This window comes from Aquarana catesbeiana, linkage group LG07 (assembly GCF_042186555.1).
Source record: "Aquarana catesbeiana isolate 2022-GZ linkage group LG07, ASM4218655v1, whole genome shotgun sequence".
Lineage (NCBI taxonomy): Eukaryota > Metazoa > Chordata > Amphibia > Anura > Ranidae > Aquarana > Aquarana catesbeiana.
This window is the reverse complement of record NC_133330.1, coordinates 11,089,589-11,114,375: the sequence shown is the minus strand read 5'-3', so window position 1 is coordinate 11,114,375 and position 24,787 is coordinate 11,089,589. Positions and strand designations below refer to the sequence as shown.

Below are 24,787 nucleotides of genomic sequence, written 5' to 3'. Positions count from 1 at the left end.
ACACACACACACACACACACAGATCTCTCCACACACAGATCAACCCATACATTACACAGATCACACACACACACAGATTCAACCCATACATTACACAGATCACAACACATCACACCACACACAGATCACACACACACACACAGATCACACACACACAGATATCACACACACACAGATCACACACACACACAGATCACACACAGATCACACACATCACACACAGATCACACACACAGATCTCTCACACACACACACACAGATCACACACACATCAACCCATATATTACACAGATCACACACACACACACACACAGATCTCTCACACACAGATCACACACACACACACAGATCACACACACACCTCACAGATCACACACACACAGATCAACCCATACATTACACAGATCACACACATCACACCACACACAGATCATACAGACAGGCATCACCAATAAATCATTTATTAATAAAATGTGTTTTATTTTTGAACAAAGATATAGCCTGGACTCTCCTGTATTAGAGCGCCCCCTATGGATGATTCTGTTTATTATTGGACAGCCAGGACGGTGGTCAGGGCCTCTCTGCGTGTCTCCGTACGAGAAGCACCTGAACATCCATGACGTTGGTCCCCGTCAGTCCCGTCACCAGGAGATGTCGGCCATTTTGGAACTGCCTGAAGAAGCCGTTGGAATCGCTGGCATTAAGGGATCTCTCCACGTCCAGCCCGCTCTCCACTGCCTGCGCTACGAGCCCCGGATAGGAGGAAGCCCCGGCGGCATCGGTAGGGCCGTCCTGCCCATCGGTGCCCCCGCTCAGGAACAGCACCTCGCATCCCGCCATGGCCGCCGAAGACCGATGCCACTCCGCAGCCACTCGTAGCGCCAGCTCCTGGTTCCGCCCACCCTTGCCCTTCCCCCGAACCTGCACTGTGATCTCCCCCCCGAAAAGGGCGCAGACGGCGTCCGCGTTCCCGGCGTTCTCCTTCACCTCCTGCAGCCGTTTTGCAAGATGGAGGCCGGGGACGGCCATAGTGGCGGCCAGGTGGAGGATCTCTCGTTCCAGCTGCGCCTGCTCGGGGCTGGAGGTCAGGATAGAGCAGATGACCCGAGCCAGGAGGGCGAAGAACCGCGAGACGGGCGCCACGTCTCCGCTGATGGCGGCAGAGAGCAGGAGAGGGAGGTAACCCAACGTCTGAGACTCCCGCTCGGCCTCACGCAGGGCAATCAGGTTGGAGCCAATGAGGATGTTGTGGACGTGCGGGAAGTCTTCTGCTCCCTCCTCTCCTGGTCTGGAGGTTATGGCGTCCTCCACAGCCTCCGGCACCGCGCCCCTCAGGTCGTATCTCTCAAGGATCCGCAGGCAATCCTCTGCGCTGTGAGTGCTGGGAACCGTCGGACCGCTGGCGATGACCTCAAGGTCGTCCCCGATGACATCAGACAGGATCAGACTGACAACCTGAAAAGGGAAAGGACAGATGTATCGGTGGAGTGCTGGAACCAGGGGCATTGCTAGGTCTACAAAAGAACTGGGGCTAGAGCCCATAGCAGCGTAGTAAAGAAAGTCATATGCTTGGGTGGGCACACATGTATATACAGTAATATACGTGTGTGTATATATATCTCCAGAAAGTCCCCCCTTACATCAGGGTCCCCAGAGAGCCTCCTCACATCAGGGTCCCCAGAGAGCCCCCCCTTACATCAGGGTCCCCAGAGGGCCTCCTCCTTACATCAGGGTCCCCAGAGAGCCCCCCCCCTTACATCAGGGTCCCCAGAGAGCCCCCAATTACATCAGGGTCCCCAGAGAGCCCCCAATTACATCAGGGTCCCCAGAGAGCCCCCCCTTACATCAGGGTCCCCAGAGAGCCCCCCCCTTACATCAGGGTCCCCAGAGAGCCCCCAATTACATCAGGGTCCCCAGAGAGCCCCCAATTACATCAGGGTCCCCAGAGAGCCCCCCCCTTACATCAGGGTCCCCAGAGAGCCCCCCCTTACATCAGGGTCCCCAGAGAGCCCCCCCAATTACATCAGGGTCCCCAGAGAGCCCCCAATTACATCAGGGTCCCCAGAGAGCCCCAATTACATCAGGGTCCCCAGAGAGCCCCCCCTTACATCAGGGTCCCCAGAGAGCCCCCCCAATTACATCAGGGTCCCCAGAGAGCCCCCAATTACATCAGGGTCCCCAGAGAGCCCCCCCTTACATCAGGGTCCCCAGAGAGCCCCCCCTTACATCAGGGTCCCCAGAGAGCCCCCCCTTACATCAGGGTCCCCAGAGAGCCCCCCTTACATCAGGGTCCCCAGAGAGCCCCCCTTACATCAGGGTCCCCAGAGGGCCTCCTCCTTACATCAGGGTCCCCAAAGAGCCCCCCCTTACATCAGGGTCCCCAGAGAGCCCCCCCCTTACATCAGGGTACCCAGAGAGCCCCCCCCCTTACATCAGGGTCCCCAGAGAGCCCCCCCCTTACATCAGGGTCCCCAGAGAGCCTCCTCACATCAGGGTCCCCAGAGAGCCCCCCTTACATCAGGGTCCCCAGAGGGCCTCCTCCTTACACCAGGGTCCCCAGAGAGCCTCCTCCTTACATCAGGGTCCCCAGAGAGCCCCCCCTTGCAACAGGGTCTCCAGAGAGCCCCCCACTTACATCAGGGTTTCCAGAGAGCCCACCTTACATTAGGGTCCCCTGAGAGCCTCCCCCTTAAAATCAGGGTCCCCAGAGAGCCTCCCTCTTGCATCAGGGTCCCCAGAGAGCCTCCTCAGATCAGGGTCTCCAGAGGCCCCCCCCCCTTACATCAGGGTCCCCAGAGAGCCCTCCACTTAAATCAGGGTCCCCAGAGAGCCCTCCTTACATCAGGGTCCCCAGAGAGCCTCCTCACATCAGGGTCTCCAGAGAGCCCCCCCTTACATCAGGGTCCCCAGAGAGCCCTCCACTTAAATCAGGGTCCCCAGAGAGCCTCCCCCCTTACATCAGGGTCCCCAGAGAGCCTCCTCACATCAGGGTCCCCAGAGAGCCCCCCCTTACATCAGGGTCCCCAGAGAGCCCCCCCTTACATCAGGGTCCCCAGAGGGCCTCCTCCTTACATCAGGGTCCCCAGAGAGCCCCCCCTTACATCAGGGTCCCCTGAGAGCCCCCCCTTACATCAGGGTCCCCTGAGAGCCCCCCCTTACATCAGGGTCCCCTGAGAGCCTCCCCCTTGCAACAGGGTCCCCAGAGAGCCCCCCACTTACATCAGGGACCCCAGAGAGCCCATCTTACATTAGGGTCCCCTGAGAGCCTCCCCCTTAAAATCAGGGTCCCCAGAGAGCCTCCCTCTTGCACCAGGGTCCCCAGAGATCCCTCCACTTACATCAGGGTCTCCAGAGAGCCTCCCCTCCCCTTGGGGACCCCTGTAGAGACTCGGGGCTATAGCCCCAAAAGCCATCCCCTGGCAACGCCACTGGCTGGAACCAAAATAAGACGTACTGTACATAGCTTTAAAGGGTTGATTCACCTTCACCAGGTGGATAAAAGTTGAATAACGTCCTTGCTATAGGTGTAGGCCATCTACAGTATGTCCCCCCCCCCCCCAAAGCCTGGCTGAAAAACTCCCAGGGATGGCATCCCCTCCATCCTGCCTTGTTGCTAGGATGTTGCTAGGACACTTCCAGCTGTTACCGCTCATACCCACCATCACACCATCACACCCCTGCACATGAGCAGTTCACTATCTCCTCTGTCACATCGATGCTGAGCTCAGAACTACTACGACAGAACCGATGGAGATTGAGGGATCGCTCCCGCAATGGTGGAAGTGATCAATAACAGCTGGACCACACATGTGGGTGGGTTTGATTGCTCTCTCCTGTGAAAGTGGGGTGGTAAGCAGTAATGGCTGGGAGTATCTTAGCAACCTCCTATCAGGAAGGCAGGGGCTGGATGATGCCATCTCTGGGAGTTCTCCGGCCAGGCTTCGAGGAGCTGACCCAAACCTATATCAAGGGGCGTTATCCAACTTTAACCAGTTCCTGCCTGTGCTATAACCGAAAGATGGATACAGCACAGCTCTCCGATTCTGGGAGGACGTCCTGCCACGTGCACGCCGACCGGGCGTCCTTTGGACACAGCCAATCACAGATCGCAATAACGTGCCAATCACAGCTGATCACATGTAAAGAGACTTCCCGATTATCAGCATTCCTGACCTCCCATGTTGTCTCTGAGGGAGGAAAGGAAAGACGATAACCGGCAAGGCTGACAGGGCACAGGGAGTACATTGTTTACACAGATTATTAGTGCAGTGTCATCAGTGCAGCCTCATTAGTACCCATCAGTGCCGCCTCATTAGTACCCATCAGTGCCGCCTCATTAGTGCAGCCTCATTAGTACCCATCAGTGCCGCCTCATTAGTACCCATCGGTGCAGCCTCATCAGTGCAGCCTCATTAGTACTCATCAGTGCCGCCTCATTAGTAAAATAAATAAATATAAATAAATAAAAAATAATATTAATAAAAAAAATAAAACATAAAATAAGATAATAATAATATTAAAGAAAATATATAATTAAAAACATAAAATGGCTTATGATACACACAGCAAGATAAATGTCATCCAATTGCGATTTAGGCAACACAATTAGTCCCTGCGATTATTTTAGCTTGGGGGGGGGTCCCTTGTCCAAAACCCCAAATCCATTAAAGGTCTATGTATGACCTAATGGTTGGTGCCCCCCCCCCCCTCCCCCTCCCATATCCTGGTCACCCCTCCACTGACCTGTGCCGGATACGCCGCCCTCGCCAGTCCTCCTCCCTTCAGCTGGGACAGGGCTCTGCGGATGGTGTTCTAGTTCCTGGATGGTCGCCCCTCTCAGCGCCATCTGCTGGGTGATGTTCTGCTTGTCCTGCAGGGTGAGTGGAGGGACCGGAGCCGGCAGCAGTGCTGAGCCTCCACCTGAGGAAAGAAGACAAAACCCTCATCTGTCTGTAGCAGAGGGGAGACTGAGGAAATGCCTCCTCCTCCTTCTACAAAGTTACAATGTACAGTCTGATCACTGGGGGAGGGAGACTGAGGAAATGCCTCCTCCTCCTTCTACAAAGTTACAATGTACAGTCTGATCACTGGGGAGGGGAGACTGAGGAAATGCCTCCTCCTCCTTCTACAAAGTTACAATGTACAGTCTGATCACTGGGGGAGGGGAGACTGAGGAAATGCCTCCTCCTCCTTCTACAAAGTTACAATGTACAGTATGATCACTGGGGGAGGGGAGACTGAGGAAATGCCTTCTCTTGCCTGCAGCAGACTGATGGTTCTATATACTGTAGATAGGATCTCCCTCCTCATACCGGAGATCAGCACCAGAAGGATGTCGCTCTCTTGCAGCTTCTCTGCCAATTCCCGGATCTTCCCGGCGGCTCTCACTGCCGCCTCGTCCACCATGTTGTTTGCGGCTCCCTCCATGACCAACACCCGGCCCCCCGGAGGCAGAAGCATGTCCCTGCACAGAGCAGACAAACAGGTTGTAAAGTCCAACTCCAGGATGAATTTTGTTTTAAAAATGCCCCCTGGGCCCCCCCTAAAATCTGTGGGCTCCCCGCAAACCTCTGGATCTCTGCTAGAAACTCTAGACCCTGCCCCCGCCTATAGCTAGGCTGTGAGTGTAGGGTGTCATTGCCCTGCCCCCGTCTAACAAGGCTGTGAGTGTAGCGTGTCATTGCCCTGCCCCCGCCTATAGTAAGGCTGTGAGTGTAGGGTGTCATGACCCTGCCCTGTCTATACCAAGGCTGTGAGTGTAGGGTGTCATTGCCCTGCCCCTGCCTATAGCAAGGCTGTGAGTGTAGGGGTGTCATTGCCCTGCCCCCGCTTATAACAAGGCTGTGAGTGTAGGGTGTCATGACCCTGCCCGTCTATAACAAGGCTGTGAGTGTAGGGTGTCATTGCCCTGCCCCCGCCTATAGCAAGGCTGTGAGTGTAGGGTGTCATTGCCCTGCCCCGTCTATAACAAGGCTGTGAGTGTAGGGTGTCATTGCCCTGCCCCTGCCTATAGTAAGGCTGTGAGTGTAGGGTGTAATTTCCCTGCCCCCGCCTATAGCAAGGCTGTGAGTGTAGGGTGTCATGACCCTGCCCCGTCTATAACAAGGCTGTGAGTGTAGGGTGTCATTGCCCTGCCCCCGCCTATAGCAAGGCTGTGAGTGTAGGGTGTCATGACCCTGCCCCCCGTCTATAACAAGGCTGTGAGTGTAGGGTGTCATTGCCCTGCCCCGTCTATAACAAGGCTGTGAGTGTAGGGTGTCATTGCCCTGCCCCCCGCCTATAGCAAGGCTGTGAGTGTAGGGTGTCATTGCCCTGCCCCCGCCTATAGCAAGGCCTGTGAGTGTAGGGTGTCATTGCCCTGCCCCGTCTATAACAAGGCTGTGAGTGTAGCGTGTCATTGCCCTGCCCCCGTCTATAGTAAGGCTGTGAGTGTAGGGTGTAATTTCCCTGCCCCCCGCCTATAGCAAGGCTGTGAGTGTAGGGTGTCATTGCCCTGCCCCCGTCTATAACAAGGCTGTGAGTGTAGGGTGTCATGACCCTGCCCCGCCTATAGCAAGGCTGTGAGTGTAGGGTGTCATTGCCCTGCCCCCGCCTATAGCAAGGCTGTGAGTGTAGGGTGTCATTGCCCTGCCCCCGCCTATAACAAGGCTGTGAGTGTAGGGTGTCATTGCCCTGCCCCCGCCTATAACAAAGCTGTGAGTGTAGGGTGTCATTGCCCTGCCCCCGTCTATAACAAGGCTGTGAGTGTAGCGTGTCATTGCCCTGCCCCCGCCTATAGTAAGGCTGTGAGTGTAGGGTGTCATTGCCCTGCCCACGCCTATAACAAAGCTGTGAGTGTAGGGTGTCATTGCCCTGCCCCTGCCTATAGCAAGGCTGTGAGTGTAGGGTGTCATTGCCCTGCCCCCGCTTATAACAAGGCTGTGAGTGTAGGGTGTCATGACCCTGCCCGTCTATAACAAGGCTGTGAGTGTAGGGTGTCATTGCCCTGCCCCCGCCTATAGCAAGGCTGCGAGTGTAGGGTGTCATTGCCCTGCCCCGTCTATAACAAGGCTGTGAGTGTAGGGTGTAATTGCCCTGCCCCCGCCTATAGCAAGGATGTGAGTGTAGGGTGTCATTGCCCTGCCCCTGCCTATAGTAAGGCTGTGAGTGTAGGGTGTAATTGCCCTGCCCCCCCGCCTATAGCAAGGCTGTGAGTGTAGGGTGTCATTGCCCTGCCCCCGCTTATAACAAGGCTGTGAGTGTAGGGTGTCATGACCCTGCCCGTCTATAACAAGGCTGTGAGTGTAGGGTGTCATTGCCCTGCCCCCCGCCTATAGCAAGGCTGTGAGTGTAGGGTGTCATTGCCCTGCCCCGGCTTATAACAAGGCTGTGAGTGTAGGGGTGTCATGACCCTGCCCCGTCTATAACAAGGCTGTGAGTGTAGGGTGTCATTGCTCTGCCCCCGCCTATAGTAAGGCTGTGAGTGTAGGGTGTCATTGCCCTGCCCACCGCCTATAACAAAGCTGTGAGTGTAGGGTGTCATTGCCCTGCCCCTGCCTATAGTAAGGCTGTGAGTGTAGGGTGTAATTTCCCTGCCCCCGCCTATAGCAAGGCTGTGAGTGTAGGGTGTCATTGCCCTGCCCCCACCTATAGCAAGGCTGTGAGTGTAGGGTGTCATTGCCCTGCCCCCGCCTATAACAAAGCTGTGAGTGTAGGATGTCATTGCCCTGCCCCCGCCTATAGTAAGGCTGTGAGTGTAGGGTGCCATTGCCCTGCCCCCGCCTATAGCAAGGCTGTGAGTGTAGGGTGTCATTGCCCTGCCCCCGCCTATAGTAAGGCTGTAAGTGTAGGGTGTCATTGCCCTGCCCACGCCTATAGTAAGGCTGTGAGTGTAGGGTGTCATTGCCCTGCCCACGCCTATAACAAAGCTGTGAGTGTAGGGTGTCATTGCCCTGCCCCTGCCTATAGCAAGGCTGTGAGTGTAGGGTGTCATTGCCCTGCCCCCGCTTATAACAAGGCTGTGAGTGTAGGGTGTCATTGCCTGCCCCGTCTATAACAAGGCTGTGAGTGTAGCGTGTCATTGCCCTGCCCCCCCGCCTATAGCAAGGCTGTGAGTGTAGGGTGTCATTGCCCTGCCCCCCGCCTATAGCAAGGCTGTGAGTGTAGGGTGTTATGACCCTGCCCCCGCCTATAACAAGGCTGTGAGTGTAGGGTGTCATGACCCTGCCCCCACCTATAGCAAGGCTGTGAGTGCAGGGTGTCATGACCCTGCCCCTGCCTATAGCAAGGCTGTGAGTGTAGGGTGTCATGACCCTGCCCCCGCCTATAGCAAGGCTGTGAGTGTAGGGTGTCATTGCCCTGCCCCCGCCTAGAGCAAGGCTGTGAGTGTAGGGTGTCATTGCCCTGCCCCCGCCTATAGCAAGGCTGTGAGTGTAGGGTGTCATTGCCCTGCCCCCGCCTATAGCAAGGATGTGAGTGTAGGGTGTCATTGCCCTGCCCCCCCCTATAGCAAGGCTGTGAGTGTAGGGTGTCATTGCCCTGCCCCCGCCTATAGCAAGGCTGTGAGTGTAGGGTGTCATTGCCCTGCCCACGCCTATAACAAAGCTGTGAGTGTAGGGTGTCATTGCCCTGCCCCCGCCTATAGCAAGGCTGTGAGTGTAGGGTGTCATTGCCCTGCCCCCGCCTATAGCAAGGCTGTGAGTGTAGGGTGTCATTGCCCTGCCCCCCCATAGCAAGGCTGTGAGTGTAGGGTGTCATTGCCCTGCCCCCCGCCTATAGCAAGGCTGTGAGTGTAGGGTGTCATTGCCCTGCCCCCCGCCTATAGCAAGGCTGTGAGTGTAGGGTGTCATTGCCCTGCCCACGCCTGTAGCAAGGCTGTGAGTGTAGGGTGTCATTGCCCTGCCCCCGCCTGTAGCAAGGCTGTGAGTGTAGGGTGTCATTGCCCTGCCCACGCCTATAACAAGGCTGTGAGTGAAGGGTGTCATTGCCCTGCCCCCGCCTATAGCAAGGCTGTGAGTGTAGGGTGTCATGACCCTGCCCCCGCCTATAGCAAGGCTGTGAGTGCAGGGTGTCATGACCCTGCCCCCGCCTATAGCAAGGCTAAGAGTGTAGGGTGTCATGGCCCTGCCCCCGCCTATAGCAAGGCTGTGAGTGTAGGGTGTTATGACCCTGCCCCCGCCTATAACAAGGCTGTGAGTGTAGGGTATCATGACCCTGCCCCCACCTATAGCAAGGCTGTGAGTGCAGGGTGTCATGACCCTGCCCCCGCCTATAGCAAGGCTGTGAGTGTAGGGTGTCATGACCCTGCCCCCGCCTATAGCAAGGCTAAGAGTGTAGGGTGTCATGGCCCTGCCCCCGCCTATAGCAAGGCTGTGAGTGTAGGGTATCATGGCCCCCCTCCCAAACATGGCACCCTGATATCTTGCAGGCCTTTTATCCCCCCCCTCCCAATGAGGCACCCACCTTCTCTGCCCCTCCCCCGGCCCACCCCCAGGGGGATGTATTCTCACCTCTTCCCGGCTCTCCTCAGACTCTCCTCCATCCCCAGCGGAATGCTGATCACTCCCCTCACCAGGTACCTCCCGACTATCCGCTCTGCCGCTGCCGCCATTCCCAGGACCGCTTTCCCGGACCCCACCAGGTACAGGTTACCGTCCAGCCGGAACTCCCTCCCCCCGCACTCAAGGGTGGCCGAGCCCGCCCCTTCCTTCACTGCCAGCACCCTCTGCAGCATGCGCGGGGGGAGGACGGCTGACACCGCGCTCCGGAATATCGTGTGTGCGTCGTCCTGCAGGGTGGCCATCTTCCCCACCGTTCTGTAGTATCGGCAGAGGAGGCGGGGCGTGGTCAGGAGACGTAGGATCCGCCCCATGAGGAGCCGGCGCACCCCTGCAGAGACAGCAACAAAAATATTATTCCCTCCCCCCCAAGAACACAAACGACAGATTTCCCCATAGAGGAGCAGTGTGATCACCCTAGGACAGGGCTACGGAAAACACCACCCCATTCCTCAACTTCGTAACACGGGGGGAGGTGTTCTGTAGTACCAACACACCACCTGTCCTGGGGTGACAAAACGTACTGACTGCATTGCATCTAAAGCAGTGTTGTCACCCTAGGACAGGACTACAGTAGCCCTCCCCCTTTCCTCAACTTCATAACACAGGTGGAGGTGTTCTGTAGTACCAACACACTTCCTGTCCTGGGGTGGTCATTCACTGTACTGTAGACATGTTGAAATCGAAACTCGGACAAATTTTCCACTATTTGGGAATTCGGATGTATCAGAATTTCCGAATTACAATAGTAATGAATTTAAACGAATCCGAAATAATGAAAACTAAATTTGAATACTTTTCGAATCAAATTTCCACAGAGAAAAGAATAGAAATTAAAGGAAAAGATCAGAAAAGAACAGAACAAAATAGAATAGAAAATAAAAGAACAGAACAAAATAGAAAATAAATGAATAAAATAGAATAATAATAATAATAAAAAAAAAATTATGGAATAGAAAAAAGAGAAAGAATATAACCATCGTCTGAAATTCGAATTTCAAAAAGAATACAATGGAAAAAAAAAGAAAAGAAATAGAATAGAATAAAATAGAAACAATATAACCTTCTTACGAAATGTGAATTTCCAATAGAAAAAATTTCAATTTGAATAGAATAGAAAACAAAAGAATAGAATTAAAAATACTATAGAATAGAAAGAATAAAACCATTTCCCAAAATTTTAATAAAAAAAAAAAAAAAAAAAGACTAGAATAGAATAAAAAAGAAACAATATAACCTTCTTACAAAATTAGAATTTCCAATAGAAAAAAAATGAATTTGAATAGAATAGAAAATAAAAGAATAGAAAAAAATAGAATAGAATAGAAAGAATAGAACCATTTCCCATTTTTTTTAAATAAAAAAAACTAAAGACTAGAATAGAATAAAATAGAATGAATATAATCAACTTACAAATTCAAATTTCAAATAAAATAAATTTGAATAGAAAATTGGAAAAGAATAAAAAAAAAACAATAGATTAGAATAGAATAAAATAGAAAGAATATAACCATCTTACAAATTCAAATTTCAAATAAAATAAATTTGAATAGAATAGAAAAAAAAATAGAAAAAAAACCAATAAAATAAAATGGATTAGAAAGAATAAAATTTGAATTTCCACTAGAGTAAATTCGAATTTGAATAGAATAGTGAATAAAAGAATAAAATTAAAAAACAATAGAATCGAATAGAAAGAATATAATCATTTCTGAAAATTTGAATAGAATAAAAAAAAACACAATAGACTAGAATAAAATAGAAGAAATATAACCATCTTACAAAATTCAAATTTCAAATAAAATAACATTTAAAAAGAATAGAAAAAATTGAAAAAAAAAACCAATAAAATAAAATGGATTAGAAATAATAAAATTTGAATTTCCAATAGAATAAATTAGAATTTGAACAGAATAGAAAATAAAAGAACACGATTAAAAAACAATAGAATAGAATATAACCATCTTACAAATTCTAATTTCAAATAAAATATATTCGAATAGAATAGAAAAAAACAATAAAACAGAATGGAATATAAATAAAATCTGAATTTTGAATAGAAAAAAATTGATTCTGAATGGAATTTGAATCGATACAAGTTTTCTGAATTAGTTCAAATTGAATTTAATTAGACTGAATTCGGAAAATTAGAATTGATTCAAATTTGAATAAATGAAACAAATTCCAAAAACAAATTAAATGAAGATATATAAATAACGAATCGAAAAAAAACTATTTTTTGTTTGTTCTGCACTGTATTGGAAGCTGTGTTGTCAGCCCAGGACTGAAATGCAGAGCACCTCCCCCCCCCCCCCATCTCATCTCAATAACATTGGGGGGGTGTTCTGTAGTCCTGGGATGACGACTCTCATTGCAAAGTCAATGACAGATCCTCTGTAAATGAATCAGCAACGTCTTCCATACCTGTCACAGGTCCCGGGGTGCTGCTGGGGGGTCCGGCATGGGTCCCTTTCGGAGAATAGCGGGGGATGGGTCTCTCGGTATATTTAGAGGCGGTTAAAGTCCACGGCGGCGGTCGCTCTCCCGCTGGTCAGAAAGCGTCGCTGTTAATCATTAGAAGGTTCTGGAACTTCAACAACAACAATTTAACCCCTCGCCTGCCCCTAATGTCTCCATAAAGAGGACCTGTCACTTCCCCGTGCTATCACAAGGGATGTTGTTCATTCCCTGTGATAGCAATAAAGTTGACAAAAAAAAAAAGAAAGAAATAGAAAAAGGACAGTGTAAAAATAAATACAGTTAAATAAAATAAATAATAGAGTTTTAAAAATGTTGCTTGTAATAGAATAAAACCAAAACCGACAAAAAAAAAATGTAAAAGACGCTGCAAAAAATAAAATAAATAAGATTAAAAAAATAATAAAACTAAAGCATACCCTCCCCTCTGTGCTCCCGCGCAAAGGAAAACGCATACGCAAGTCGCTGACGCGCCTGCGCAAACAACGATTACACCACACATGTGAGCGAGAGCAATAATTCTAGCACTAGACCTCCTCTGTAACTCTAAACAAATAACCTGTAAAAAATAAATAAATAAAATAAATAAATAAAAACGTTGCCTATTAAGATTTTTAAATTTGGCGCCATTCCACGAGTAAGCGCAATTTTAAAGAGTGACATGTTAGGTATCTATCTACTCGGCATAACATCATCTTTTTCATTTTACAAAAAAATTGGGGTATATATAGTGTTTTGCTTTTTTTTTTTTTTTAATTCAATAAAGTGTATTTTTTCCCCCAAAAAAATTTGCGTTTGGAAAACCGCTGTGCAAATATCATGTGACATGAAAAAACTAGAACACCCACCAATTTATTTTCTAGGGTCTCTGCAATAAAAAAAAAAAATTATATATATATAGTTATCACGTCTACAAAATAGGGGAAAGATTTAGGGAATTTTTTTTTTAATTTTATTTATTGTTTTTACTGGTAATGGCGGCAATCTGCAATTATTATTATTATATTATATTATATATATATATATATATATATATATATATATATATATATATATATATATATATAAATAATGTTTGGAGGTTCTAAGTAATTTTGGAGAGAGATGTCATAATTGGCCGGGTAGGGAAGGTTTAACACGCCACCTGTGGAGACTTTTAGGTACTGCGGTCTGTTGCCATTTCACGAGCGTGCGCAATTTTAAAGTGTGACATGTTTGGTATCTATTTACTTGGCGTAACATCATAATTCTAGCGCTAGACCTCCTCTGATAAACTCTAAACTGGTAACCTGTTGGAATTTTTATGGAGATTTTTAAGAACCATCTTTTGGCGCCATTCCACTAGCGGGTGCAATTTTAAAGCGTGGCATGTTTGGTGTTTATTTACTCGGCTTAACATCACCTTTTTATGGTACAAAAAAAAAAAAAAAATTGGGTATATTTTGTGTTTTTTTTTTTTTTTTTAATTCATTAAAATGTATTTTTTACCAAAAAAAAAATGCGGTTGGAAAACCGTTGCGCAAATATCATGTGACATAAAAAATTGCAACACCCACCATTTTCCAAAAGTATTTTTTTTTTTTTTTTTTTTTTGTAAAAAATACATTTTAATGAATTAAAAACAAAAAAAAACAAAACACAAAATATACCCCAATTTTTTTTAGGGTCTCTGCTAACCCCCCCCCCCCCAAAAAAAAAATGTATATATACACACACACACATCTATATATATCATTTTTGGGTGTTCTAAGTAATTTTCTAGCAAAAAAAACCAGATTTTTACTTGTAGGAGGGAGATGTCAGAATTGGCCGGGTAGGGAAGATGTTAAAGCGCCACCCGTGGAGCGTTTTAGGTACTGCAGTCTATCACAATTTCACGAGCGCGCACAATTTTTAAAGCGTGACATGTTTGGTATCTAATTGCTCGGCGTAACATCAACTTTTATATTTTACCCAAAAAATATTTTTATTGCCTTTATTTTCACTAAAATGCATTTTAGTGTATTTTTTTCCTGGAAAATTTGCATTTGATAAATAACTGCGCAAATACCGCGCAACATAAAAAAATTGCAACACCCACTATTTTATTCTCCAGGGGTCTCTGCTTTCAGACTATATGTATTTTGGGGGGGGGGGGATTTAAAGTAATTTCTAGCAAAAATTGCTCATTTAAAAACAAACACAAAAACAAAATAAAAAATTTTTAAAAAAATGTCCCCGGTAGACGTGGATTAAAGGGTGACTCCACCTAGAGGTGATATTAGAATTGTGGGTGGAGTCATCTCTGCCTTCAATCTGTAGGGACCCAACGCAATGTATCGCCCCTCCCCCATCTGTCACCTTGCAGCGTCCTTCCGCTTTAATGTCCCCCCCCCCCCAAGAAGAACTTCAGAAGCCCCCATAACCCGACCTGCAGATAAGATGACAACAGAATTAAAGGAGGAATAAAAAAAAAAAAAAAAGCCCCCAAAAATGTAAAATACAGAATAAAAAGACACATTGGCGTCACCTAGAGGGGGAAATCCTCCATCACAGTGACACCAGAGGCTGAAATCCCCCTCACCTTTCTGTAGATAATAGTACTTCCGGTGTAAGCTGACAACCGTGCCAATCATAACATGGCTGCAGCTGTGGCTCCTCCCCGTTGTACGAGTTTCAGCCGTGTGCCATTCACAACATGGCGCCTCGAGTAACCAATCACGACTTGCGCCTGAAGTAACTGAGTGGAGAGCCCTGAGTATCCGGCGTACCAATCAGAACATGGCTACTGCTCCGCCCCCTGTTGTGCCATTCACAGCATGGCGCCAACTGTAACTCCTCCCAGCGCCCCGAGTATCCGATGTGACTCCGCCCCCTCCAGTCATAGCATGGCTCCGCCCCCTATAGTACAGTCATAGAATGGCTCCGCCCCCTACAGTACAGTCATAGCATGGCGCCTGCAGGAACTCCTCCCCTGGGCCTTCAGTCTTATCGGCGGCCGTAGCCCCTCCCCGAGTCCACGGCGCGCCATTCGCAACATGGCGCAGAGCTCCTGACGTCACGGGGTGGGCGGCCAATAGACGCAAAGGTCTTCCTCCTACTGTCTGATGGCTCCTCCCCCCTCCGGCAACATGGCGGACACAATGAGAGCGCCAATACTGCGCCGAGCCTGAGCCGCCCCGACCGCAGGAGAGAGCCGACCGGGCCCACCCACCGGGATACCTACCGCACCCCGTCCTAGTATTACCCGCAGGCCCCAGGTAACACCCCACCTATAGTGAACCCCCACAAAACCACCCCTCCCCCCATATCTGCCCCCATCCCTCACAGAACAGCCCCCCCATCCAGACAATTCTAATAGAGACCCCTCCCCCACTACTGTCACCTGACCACCCCCCTACATAACCCCAGGAGACCCCTCCCCCATAATACTCCCCCCAAAAAATTACTTCCCCCCCCCCCCCCACTGCTGTCACCTGACCACCCCCCTACATAACCCCAGGAGACCCCTCCCCCATAATACTCCCCCCAAAAAATTACTTCCCCCCCCCCCCCCCACTGCTGTCACCTGACCACCCCCCTACATAACCCCAGGAGACCCCTCCCCCATAATACTCCCCCCAAAAAATTACTTCCCCCCCCCCCCCCACTGCTGTCACCTGGCCACCCCATATTAATTGCCCCCCCATAGTGATTATTCCTTAAATACCCCCCCCCCCCCACTACTGTCATGGTTACCCTTATAATCTGACCCCCATCATACCTCTTAAACCCCCCAGAGATCCCTCCTCCTAATACTCAGGTCACTGTTACCTGGCAACCACCCTGAGACCCCATAATACACCCTTCCCTTCTCCGTCCACCACCGACCTCCTCCACCCTTCCCTTCTCCGTCCACCACCGACCTCCTCCACCCTTCCCTTCTCCGTCCCACCACCGACCTCCTCCACCCTTCCCTTCTCCGTCCCACCACCGACCTCCTCCACCCTTCCCTTCTCCGTCCCACCACCGACCTCCTCCACCCTTCCCTTCTCCGTCCCACCACCGACCTCCTCCACCCTTCCCTTCTCCGTCCCACCACCGACCTCCTCCACCCTTCCCTTCTCCGTCCCACCACCGACCTCCTCCACCCTTCCCTTCTCCGTCCCACCACCGACCTCCTCCACCCTTCCCTTCTCCGTCCCACCACCGACCTCCTCCACCCTTCCCTTCTCCGTCCCACCACCGACCTCCTCCACCCTTCCCTTCTCCGTCCCACCACCGACCTCCTCCACCCTTCCCTGTCCCACCACCGACCTCCACCACCGACCTCCTCCACCCTTCCCTTCTCCGTCCCACCACCGACCTCCTCCACCCTTCCCTTCTCCGTCCCACCACCGACCTCCTCCACCCTTCCCTTCTCCATCCCACCACCGACCTCCTCCACCCTTCCCTTCTCCGTCCCACCACCGACCTCCTCCACCCTTCCCTTCTCCGTCCCACCACCGACCTCCTCCACCCTTCCCTTCTCCGTCCCACCACCGACCTCCTCCACCCTTCCCTTCTCCGTCCCACCACCGACCTCCTCCACCCTTCCCTTCTCCGTCCCACCACCGACCTCCTCCACCCTTCCCTTCTCCGTCCCACCACCGACCTCCTCCACCCTTCCCTTCTCCGTCCCACCACCGACCTCCTCCACCCTTCCCTTCTCCGTCCCACCACCGACCTCCTCCACCCTTCCCTTCTCCGTCCCACCACCGACCTCCTCCACCCTTCCCTTCTCCGTCCCACCACCGACCTCCTCCACCCTTCCCTTCTCCGTCCCACCACCGACCTCCTCCACCCTTCCCTTCTCCGTCCCACCACCGACCTCCTCCACCCTTCCCTTCTCCGTCCCACCACCGACCTCCTCCACCCTTCCCTTCTCCGTCCCACCACCGACCTCCTCCACCCTTCCCTGTCCCACCACCGACCTCCACCACCGACCTCCTCCACCCTTCCCTTCTCCGTCCCACCACCGACCTCCTCCACCCTTCCCTTCTCCGTCCCACCACCGACCTCCTCCACCCTTCCCTTCTCCGTCCCACCACCGACCTCCTCCACCCTTCCCTTCTCCGTCCCACCACCGACCTCCTCCACCCTTCCCTTCTCCGTCCCACCACCGACCTCCTCCACCCTTCCCTTCTCCGTCCCACCACCGACCTCCTCCACCCTTCCCTTCTCCGTCCCACCACCGACCTCCTCCACCCTTCCCTGTCCCACCACCGACCTCCACCACCGACCTCCTCCACCCTTCCCTTCTCCGTCCCACCACCGACCTCCTCCACCCTTCCCTTCTCCGTCCCACCACCGACCTCCTCCACCCTTCCCTTCTCCGTCCCACCACCGACCTCCTCCACCCTTCCCTTCTCCGTCCCACCACCGACCTCCTCCACCCTTCCCTTCTCCGTCCCACCACCGACCTCCTCCACCCTTCCCTTCTCCGTCCCACCACCGACCTCCTCCACCCTTCCCTTCTCCGTCCCACCACCGACCTCCTCCACCCTTCCCTTCTCCGTCCCACCACCGACCTCCTCCACCCTTCCCTTCTCCGTCCCACCACCGACCTCCTCCACCCTTCCCTTCTCCGTCCCACCACCGACCTCCTCCACCCTTCCCTTCTCCGTCCCACCACCGACCTCCTCCACCCTTCCCTTCTCCGTCCCACCACCGACCTCCTCCACCCTTCCCTTCTCCGTCCCACCACCGACCTCCTCCACCCTTCCCTTCTCCGTCCCACCACCGACCTCCTCCACCCTTCCCTGTCCCACCACCGACCTCCACCACCGACCTCCTCCACCCTTCCCTTCTCCGTCCCACCACCGACCTCCTCCACCCTTCCCTTCTCCGTCCCACCACCGACCTCCTCCACCCTTCCCTTCTCCGTCCCACCACCGACCTCCTCCACCCTTCCCTTCTCCGTCCCACCACCGACCTCCTCCACCCTTCCCTTCTCCGTCCCACCACCGACCTCCTCCACCCTTCCCTTCTCCGTCCCACCACCGACCTCCTCCACCCTTCCCTTCTCCGTCCCACCACCGACCTCCTCCACCCTTCCCTTCTCCGTCCCACCACCGACCTCCTCCACCCTTCCCTTCTCCGTCCCACCACCGACCTCCTCCACCCTTCCCTTCTCCGTCCCACCACCGACCTCCTCCACCCTTCCCTTCTCCGTCCCACCACCGACCTCCTCCACCCTTCCCTTCTCCGTCCCACCACCGACCTCCTCCACCCTTCCCTTCTCCGTCCCACCACCGACCTCCTCCACCCTTCCCTTCTCCGTCCCACCACCGACCTCCTCCACCCTTCCCTTCTCCGTCCCACCACCGACCTCCTCCACCCTTCCCTTCTCCGTCCCACCACCGACCTCCTCCACCCTTCCCTTCTCCGTCCCACCACCGACCTCCTCCACCCTTCCCTTCTCCGTCCCACCACCGACCTCCTCCACCCTTCCCTTCTCCGTCCCACCACCGACCTCCTCCACCCTTCCCTGTCCCACCACCGACCTCCACCACCGACCTCCTCCACCCTTCCCTTCTCCGTCCCACCACCGACCTCCTCCACCCTTCTCCATCCCACCACCGACCTCCTCCACCCTTCCCTTCTCCATCCCACCACCGACCTCCTCCACCCTTCCCTTCTCCATCCCACCACCGACCTCCTCCACCCTTCCCTTCTCCATCCCACCACCGACCTCCTCCACCCTTCCCTTCTCCATCCCACCACCGATCTTCTCCATCCCACCACCGACCTCCTCCACCCTTCCCTTCTCCGTCCCACCACCGACCTCCTCCACCCTTCCCTTCTCCGTCCCACCCCCGACCTCCTCCACCCTTCCCTTCTCCGTCCCACCGCCGACCTCCTCCACCCTTCCCTTCTCCGTCCCACCGCCGACCTCCTCCACCCTTCCCTTCTCCGTCCCACCGCCGACCTCCTCCACCCTTCCCTTCTCCGTCCCACCGCCGACCTCCTCCACCCTTCCCTTCTCCGTCCCACCGCCGACCTCCTCCACCCTTCCCTTCTCCGTCCCACCGCCGACCTCCTCCACCCTTCCCTTCTCCGTCCCACCGCCGACCTCCTCCACCCTTCCCTTCTCCGTCCCACCGCCGACCTCCTCCACCCTTCCCTTCTCCGTCCCACCGCCGACCTCCTCCACCCTTCCCTTCTCCGTCCCACCGCCGACCTCCTCCACCCTTCCCTTCTCCGTCCCACCGCCGACCTCCTCCACCCTTCCCTTCTCCGTCCCACCGCCGACCTCCTCCACCCTTCCCTTCTCCGTCCCACCGCCGACCTCCTCCACCCTTCCCTTCTCCGTCCCACCGCCGACCTCCTCCACCCTTCCCTTCTCCGTCCCACCGCCGACCTCCTCCACCCTTCCCTTCTCCGTCCCACCGCCGACCTCCTCCACCCTTCCCTTCTCCGTCCCACCGCCGACCTCCTCCACCCTTCCCTTCTCCGTCCCACCGCCGACCTCCTCCACCCTTCCCTTCTCCGTCCCACCGCCGACCTCCTCCACCCTTCCCTTCTCCGTCCCACCGCCGACCTCCTCCACCCTTCCCTTCTCCGTCCCACCGCCGACCTCCTCCACCCTTCCCTTCTCCGTCCCACCGCCGACCTCCTCCACCCTTCCCTTCTCCGTCCCACCGCCGACCTCCTCCACCCTTCCCTTCTCCGTCCCACCGCCGACCTCCTCCACCCTTCCCTTCTCCGTCCCACCGCCGACCTCCTCCACCCTTCCCTTCTCCGTCCCACCGCCGACCTCCTCCACCCTTCCCTTCTCCTCCCACCGCTGACCTCCTCCACCCTTCCCCTCTCCATCCCACCGCTGACCTCCTTCACCCTTCCCTTCTCCGTCCCACTACTGACCTCCTTCACCCTTCCCTTCTCCATCCCACCACTGACCTCCTCCACCCTTCCCCTCTCTATCCCACTACTGACCTCCTTCACCCTTCTCCATCCCACTACTGACCTCCTTCACCCTTCCCTTCTCCATCCCACTACTGACCTCCTTCACCCTTCCCTTCTCCATCCCACTACTGACCTCCTCCACCCTTCCCTTCTCCATCCCACTACTGACCTCCTTCACCCTTCTCCATCCCACTACTGACCTCCTTCACCCTTCTCCATCCCACTACTGACCTCCTTCACCCTTCTCCATCCCACTACTGACCTCCTTCACCCTTCTCCATCCCACTACTGACCTCCTTCACCCTTCTCCATCCCACTACTGACCTCCTCCACCCTTCCCTTCTCCATCCCACTGCTGACCTCCTCCACCCTTCCCTTCTCCATCCCACTGCTGACCTCCTCCACCCTTCCCTTCTCCATCCCACTGCTGACCTCCTCCACCCTTCCCTTCTCCATCCCACTGCTGACCTCCTCCACCCTTCCCTTCTCCATCCCACTGCTGACCTCCTCCACCCTTCCCTTCTCCATCCCACTGCTGACCTCCTCCACCCTTCCCTTCTCCATCCCACTGCTGACCTCCTCCACCCTTCCCTTCTCCATCCCACTGCTGACCTCCTCCACCCTTCCCTTCTCCATCCCACTGCTGACCTCCTCCACCCTTCCCTTCTCCATCCCACTGCTGACCTCCTCCACCCTTCCCTTCTCCATCCCACTGCTGACCTCCTCCACCCTTCCCTTCTCCATCCCACTGCTGACCTCCTCCACCCTTCCCTTCTCCATCCCACTGCTGACCTCCTCCACCCTTCCCTTCTCCATCCCACTGCTGACCTCCTCCACCCTTCCCTTCTCCATCCCACTGCTGACCTCCTCCACCCTTCCCTTCTCCATCCCACCGCTGACCTCCTCCACCCTTCCCTTCTCCATCCCACCGCTGACCTCCTCCACCCTTCCCTTCTCCATCCCAACGCTGACCTCCTCCACCCTTCCCTTCTCCATCCCAACGCTGACCTCCTCCACCCTTCCCTTCTCCATCCCACTACTGACCTCCTTCACCCTTCTCCATCCCACTACTGACCTCCTTCACCCTTCCCTTCTCCATCCACTACTGACCTCCTCCACCCTTCCCTTCTCCATCCCACTATTGACCTCCTTCACCCTTCTCCATCCCACTATTGACCTCCTTCACCCTTCCCTTCTCCATCCCACTACTGACCTCCTTCACCCTTCCCTTCTCCATCCCACTACTGACCTCCTCCACCCTTCCCTTCTCCATCCCACTACTGACCTCCTTCACCCTTCCCTTCTCCATCTCACTACTGACCTCCTCCACCCTTCCCTTCTCCATCCTACTACTGACCTCCTTCACCCTTCTCCATCCCACTGCTGACCTCCTTCACCCTTCTCCATCCCACTGCTGACCTCCTTCACCCTTCTCCATCCCACCGCTGACTTCCTCCACCCTTCCCTTCTCCATCCCACCGCTGACCTCCTCCACCCTTCCCTTCTCCATCCCAACGCTGACCTCCTCCACCCTTCCCTTCTCCATCCCAACGCTGACCTCCTCCACCCTTCCCTTCTCCATCCCACTACTGACCTCCTTCACCCTTCTCCATCCCACTACTGACCTCCTTCACCCTTCCCTTCTCCATCCACTACTGACCTCCTCCACCCTTCCCTTCTCCATCCCACTATTGACCTCCTTCACCCTTCTCCATCCCACTATTGACCTCCTTCACCCTTCCCTTCTCCATCCCACTACTGACCTCCTTCACCCTTCCCTTCTCCATCCCACTACTGACCTCCTCCACCCTTCCCTTCTCCATCCCACTACTGACCTCCTTCACCCTTCCCTTCTCCATCTCACTACTGACCTCCTCCACCCTTCCCTTCTCCATCCTACTACTGACCTCCTTCACCCTTCTCCATCCCACTGCTGACCTCCTTCACCCTTCTCCATCCCACTGCTGACCTCCTTCACCCTTCTCCATCCCACTGCTGACCTCCTCCACCCTTCCCTTCTCCATCCCACCGCTGACCTCCTCCACCCTTCCCTTCTCCATCCCACCGCTGACCTCCTCCACCCTTCCCTTCTCCATCCCAACGCTGACCTCCTCCACCCTTCCCCTCTCCATCCCACTACTGACCTCCTCCACCCTTCCCCTCTCCATCCCACTACTGACCTCCTTCACCCTTCTCCATCCCACTACTGACCTCCTTCACCCTTCCCTTCTCCATCCCACTACTGACCTCCTTCACCCTTCCCTTCTCCATCCCACTACTGACCTCCTTCACCCTTCCCTTCTCCATCCCACTACTGACCTCCTCCACCCTTCCCTTCTCCATCTCACTACTGACCTCCTCCACCCTTCCCTTCTCCATCCTACTACTGACCTCCTTCACCATCCCACTACTGACCTCCTTCACCCTTCTCCATCCCACTACTGACCTCCTTCACCCTTCTCCATCCCACTACTGACCTCCTTCACCCTTCTCCATCCCACTCCTGACCTCCTTCACCCTTCTCCATCCCACTACTGACCTCCTTCACCATCCCACTACTGACCTCCTTCACCCTTCTCCATCCCACTACTGACCTCCTTCACCCTTCTCCATCCCACTACTGACCTCCTTCACCCTTCTCCATCCCACTGCTGACCTCCTTCACACTTCTCCATCCCACTGCTGACCTCCTTCACCCTTCTCCATCCCACTACTGACCTCCTTCACCCTTCTCCATCCCACTACTGACCTCCTTCACCCTTCTCCATCCCACTACTGACCTCCTTCACCCTTCTCCATCCCACTACTGACCTCCTTCACCCTTCTCCATCCCACTGCTGACCTCCTCCACCCTTCCCTTCTCCATCCCATTGCTGACCTCCTCCACCCTTCCCTTCTCCATCCCATTGCTGACCTCCTCCACCCTTCCCTTCTCCATCCCAACGCTGACCTCCTCCACCCTTCCCCTCTCCATCCCACTACTGACCTCCTTCACCCTTCTCCACCCCACTACTGACCTCCTTCACCCTTCCCTTCTCCAACCCACTACTGACCTCCTTCACCCTTCCCTTCTCCATCCACTACGGACCTCCTCCACCCTTCCCTTCTCCATCCCACTATTGACCTCCTTCACCCTTCTCCATCCCACTATTGACCTCCTTCACCCTTCCCTTCTCCATCCCACTACTGACCTCCTTCACCCTTCCCTTCTCCATCCCACTACTGACCTCCTTCACCCTTCCCTTCTCCATCCACTACTGACCTCCTCCACCCTTCTCCATCCCACTTCTGACCTCCTCCACCCTTCTCCGTCCCACTTCTGACCTCCTCCACCCTTCTCCATCCCACTTCTAACCTCCTTCACCCTTCTCCATCCCACTTCTAACCTCCTTCACCCTTCTCCATCCCACTACTGACCTCCTTCACCCTTCTCCATCCCACTTCTGACCTCCTCCACCCTTCTCCATCCCACTTCTGACCTCCTCCACCCTTCTCTACATCTGACCTCCCGTGTGACAGAATGTGCCCCAACCTCATCTGTCTACAACATTCCATTGTGGTCATTCAGGAAGCAGGAGAGTTCTGGGTCACCGACCATAAACATGCTTGGTACAGGATGACCATGAAACATTCCGTGCTAGTTACCCTCAGGCTTACTTCATACTGGTGGCAGAGGAGTGGTATAAACCAGGCGGTGGATCTGTGTTTTTACTGACTACCCACCTTCAAATTTACATAGCGGCCAAAGAGTTGAGTTCAGATTGCCAAGGCGCTTCCTTTCCAACTTGCCCATTAAAGTAAATGTGACTGTACCGCAACCACGCGCCGCTCGTTCCCTTCTTTATTGACTGGATTTTGTCCCAGCCGCTATAACCGGGTCAAGCTGAGAACAGCAGAAGTCTCCAAGGGCAAAGCTGCACTCCTAATCAGTTGTGGCATCAAACTAAATCCTGGCAAGACTTCACCCGGTGTAAATCCACCTTCCAAACACACTCTACTACATCACTCTCATCACCCCACCTTTCATCCAATCCAACTCTTCTCCATCATCAACACTCTACTCCATCACTCTCATCACCCCGCCTTTCATCCAATCCAACTCTTCTCCACCATCAACACCCTACTCCATCACTCTCATCACCCCGCCTTTCATCCAATCCAACTCTTCTCCACCATCAACACCCTACTCCATCGCTCTCATCACCCTCCTCTCATCCAATCCAACTCTCCTCCACCATCAACACTCTATTCCATCACTCTCATCACCCCGCCTTTTATCCAGTCCTATTCTCTTCACCATCAACACTCTACTCCATCACTCTCATCACCTTTCCTTTCATCCAATCCAACTCTTCTCCACCATCAACACTCTACTCCATCACTCTCATCACCCCACCTCTCATCCAGTCCAACTCTTCTCCACCATCAACACTCTACTCCATCACTCTCGTCACCCTGCCTTTCATCCAATCAAACTCTTCTCCACCATCAACACTCTACTCCATCATCCTCATCACCCCGCCTCTCATCCAATCCTCACCAACCCTTCTCCACCATCAACCCTCTACTCCATCACGCTCATCACCCTGCCTTTCATCCAGTCCAACTCTTCTCCACCATCAACACCACTTTACTCCATCATTCTTATCACCCCGTCTCTCATCCAGTCATCACCATCCCTTCTTTCCCCAATCAACACTCTACTCCATCACTCTCATCACCCCTCTCTAATCCAATCCAACTCTTCTCCACCATCAACACTCTACTCAATCATTCTTATCACCCTCCTTTCATCCAATCCTCACCAACTCTTCTCCACCATCAACACCCTACTCCATCACTCTCATCATCCCGCCTCTCATCCAATC

At 53.5% G+C, this 24,787-nt stretch overlaps 2 protein-coding genes across 2 annotated transcripts in view; one reads left to right on the top strand and one right to left on the bottom strand.

The window, feature by feature from the left end:
• Positions 1-459: 459 nt before the first annotated feature.
• GLYCTK (glycerate kinase) lies at positions 460-14,738 on the bottom strand. The gene is given in 7 exon segments (XM_073591582.1): positions 460-1,455; positions 4,744-4,812; positions 4,814-4,920; positions 5,313-5,464; positions 9,489-9,867; positions 11,961-12,083; positions 14,578-14,738. Coding segments are annotated over 7 exon segments (1,767 nt in total). The 5' UTR covers positions 14,630-14,738; the 3' UTR covers positions 460-570.
• A 335-nt stretch (positions 14,739-15,073) lies between these two features.
• Positions 15,074-24,787, top strand: part of WDR82 (WD repeat domain 82) — a 29,937-nt gene continuing 20,223 nt past the window's right edge. Inside the window, exon 1 of the mRNA XM_073591583.1 lies at positions 15,074-15,253. The gene's annotated coding sequence lies outside the window, so the exon portion shown is untranslated. The remainder of the gene's footprint in view (positions 15,254-24,787) is intronic.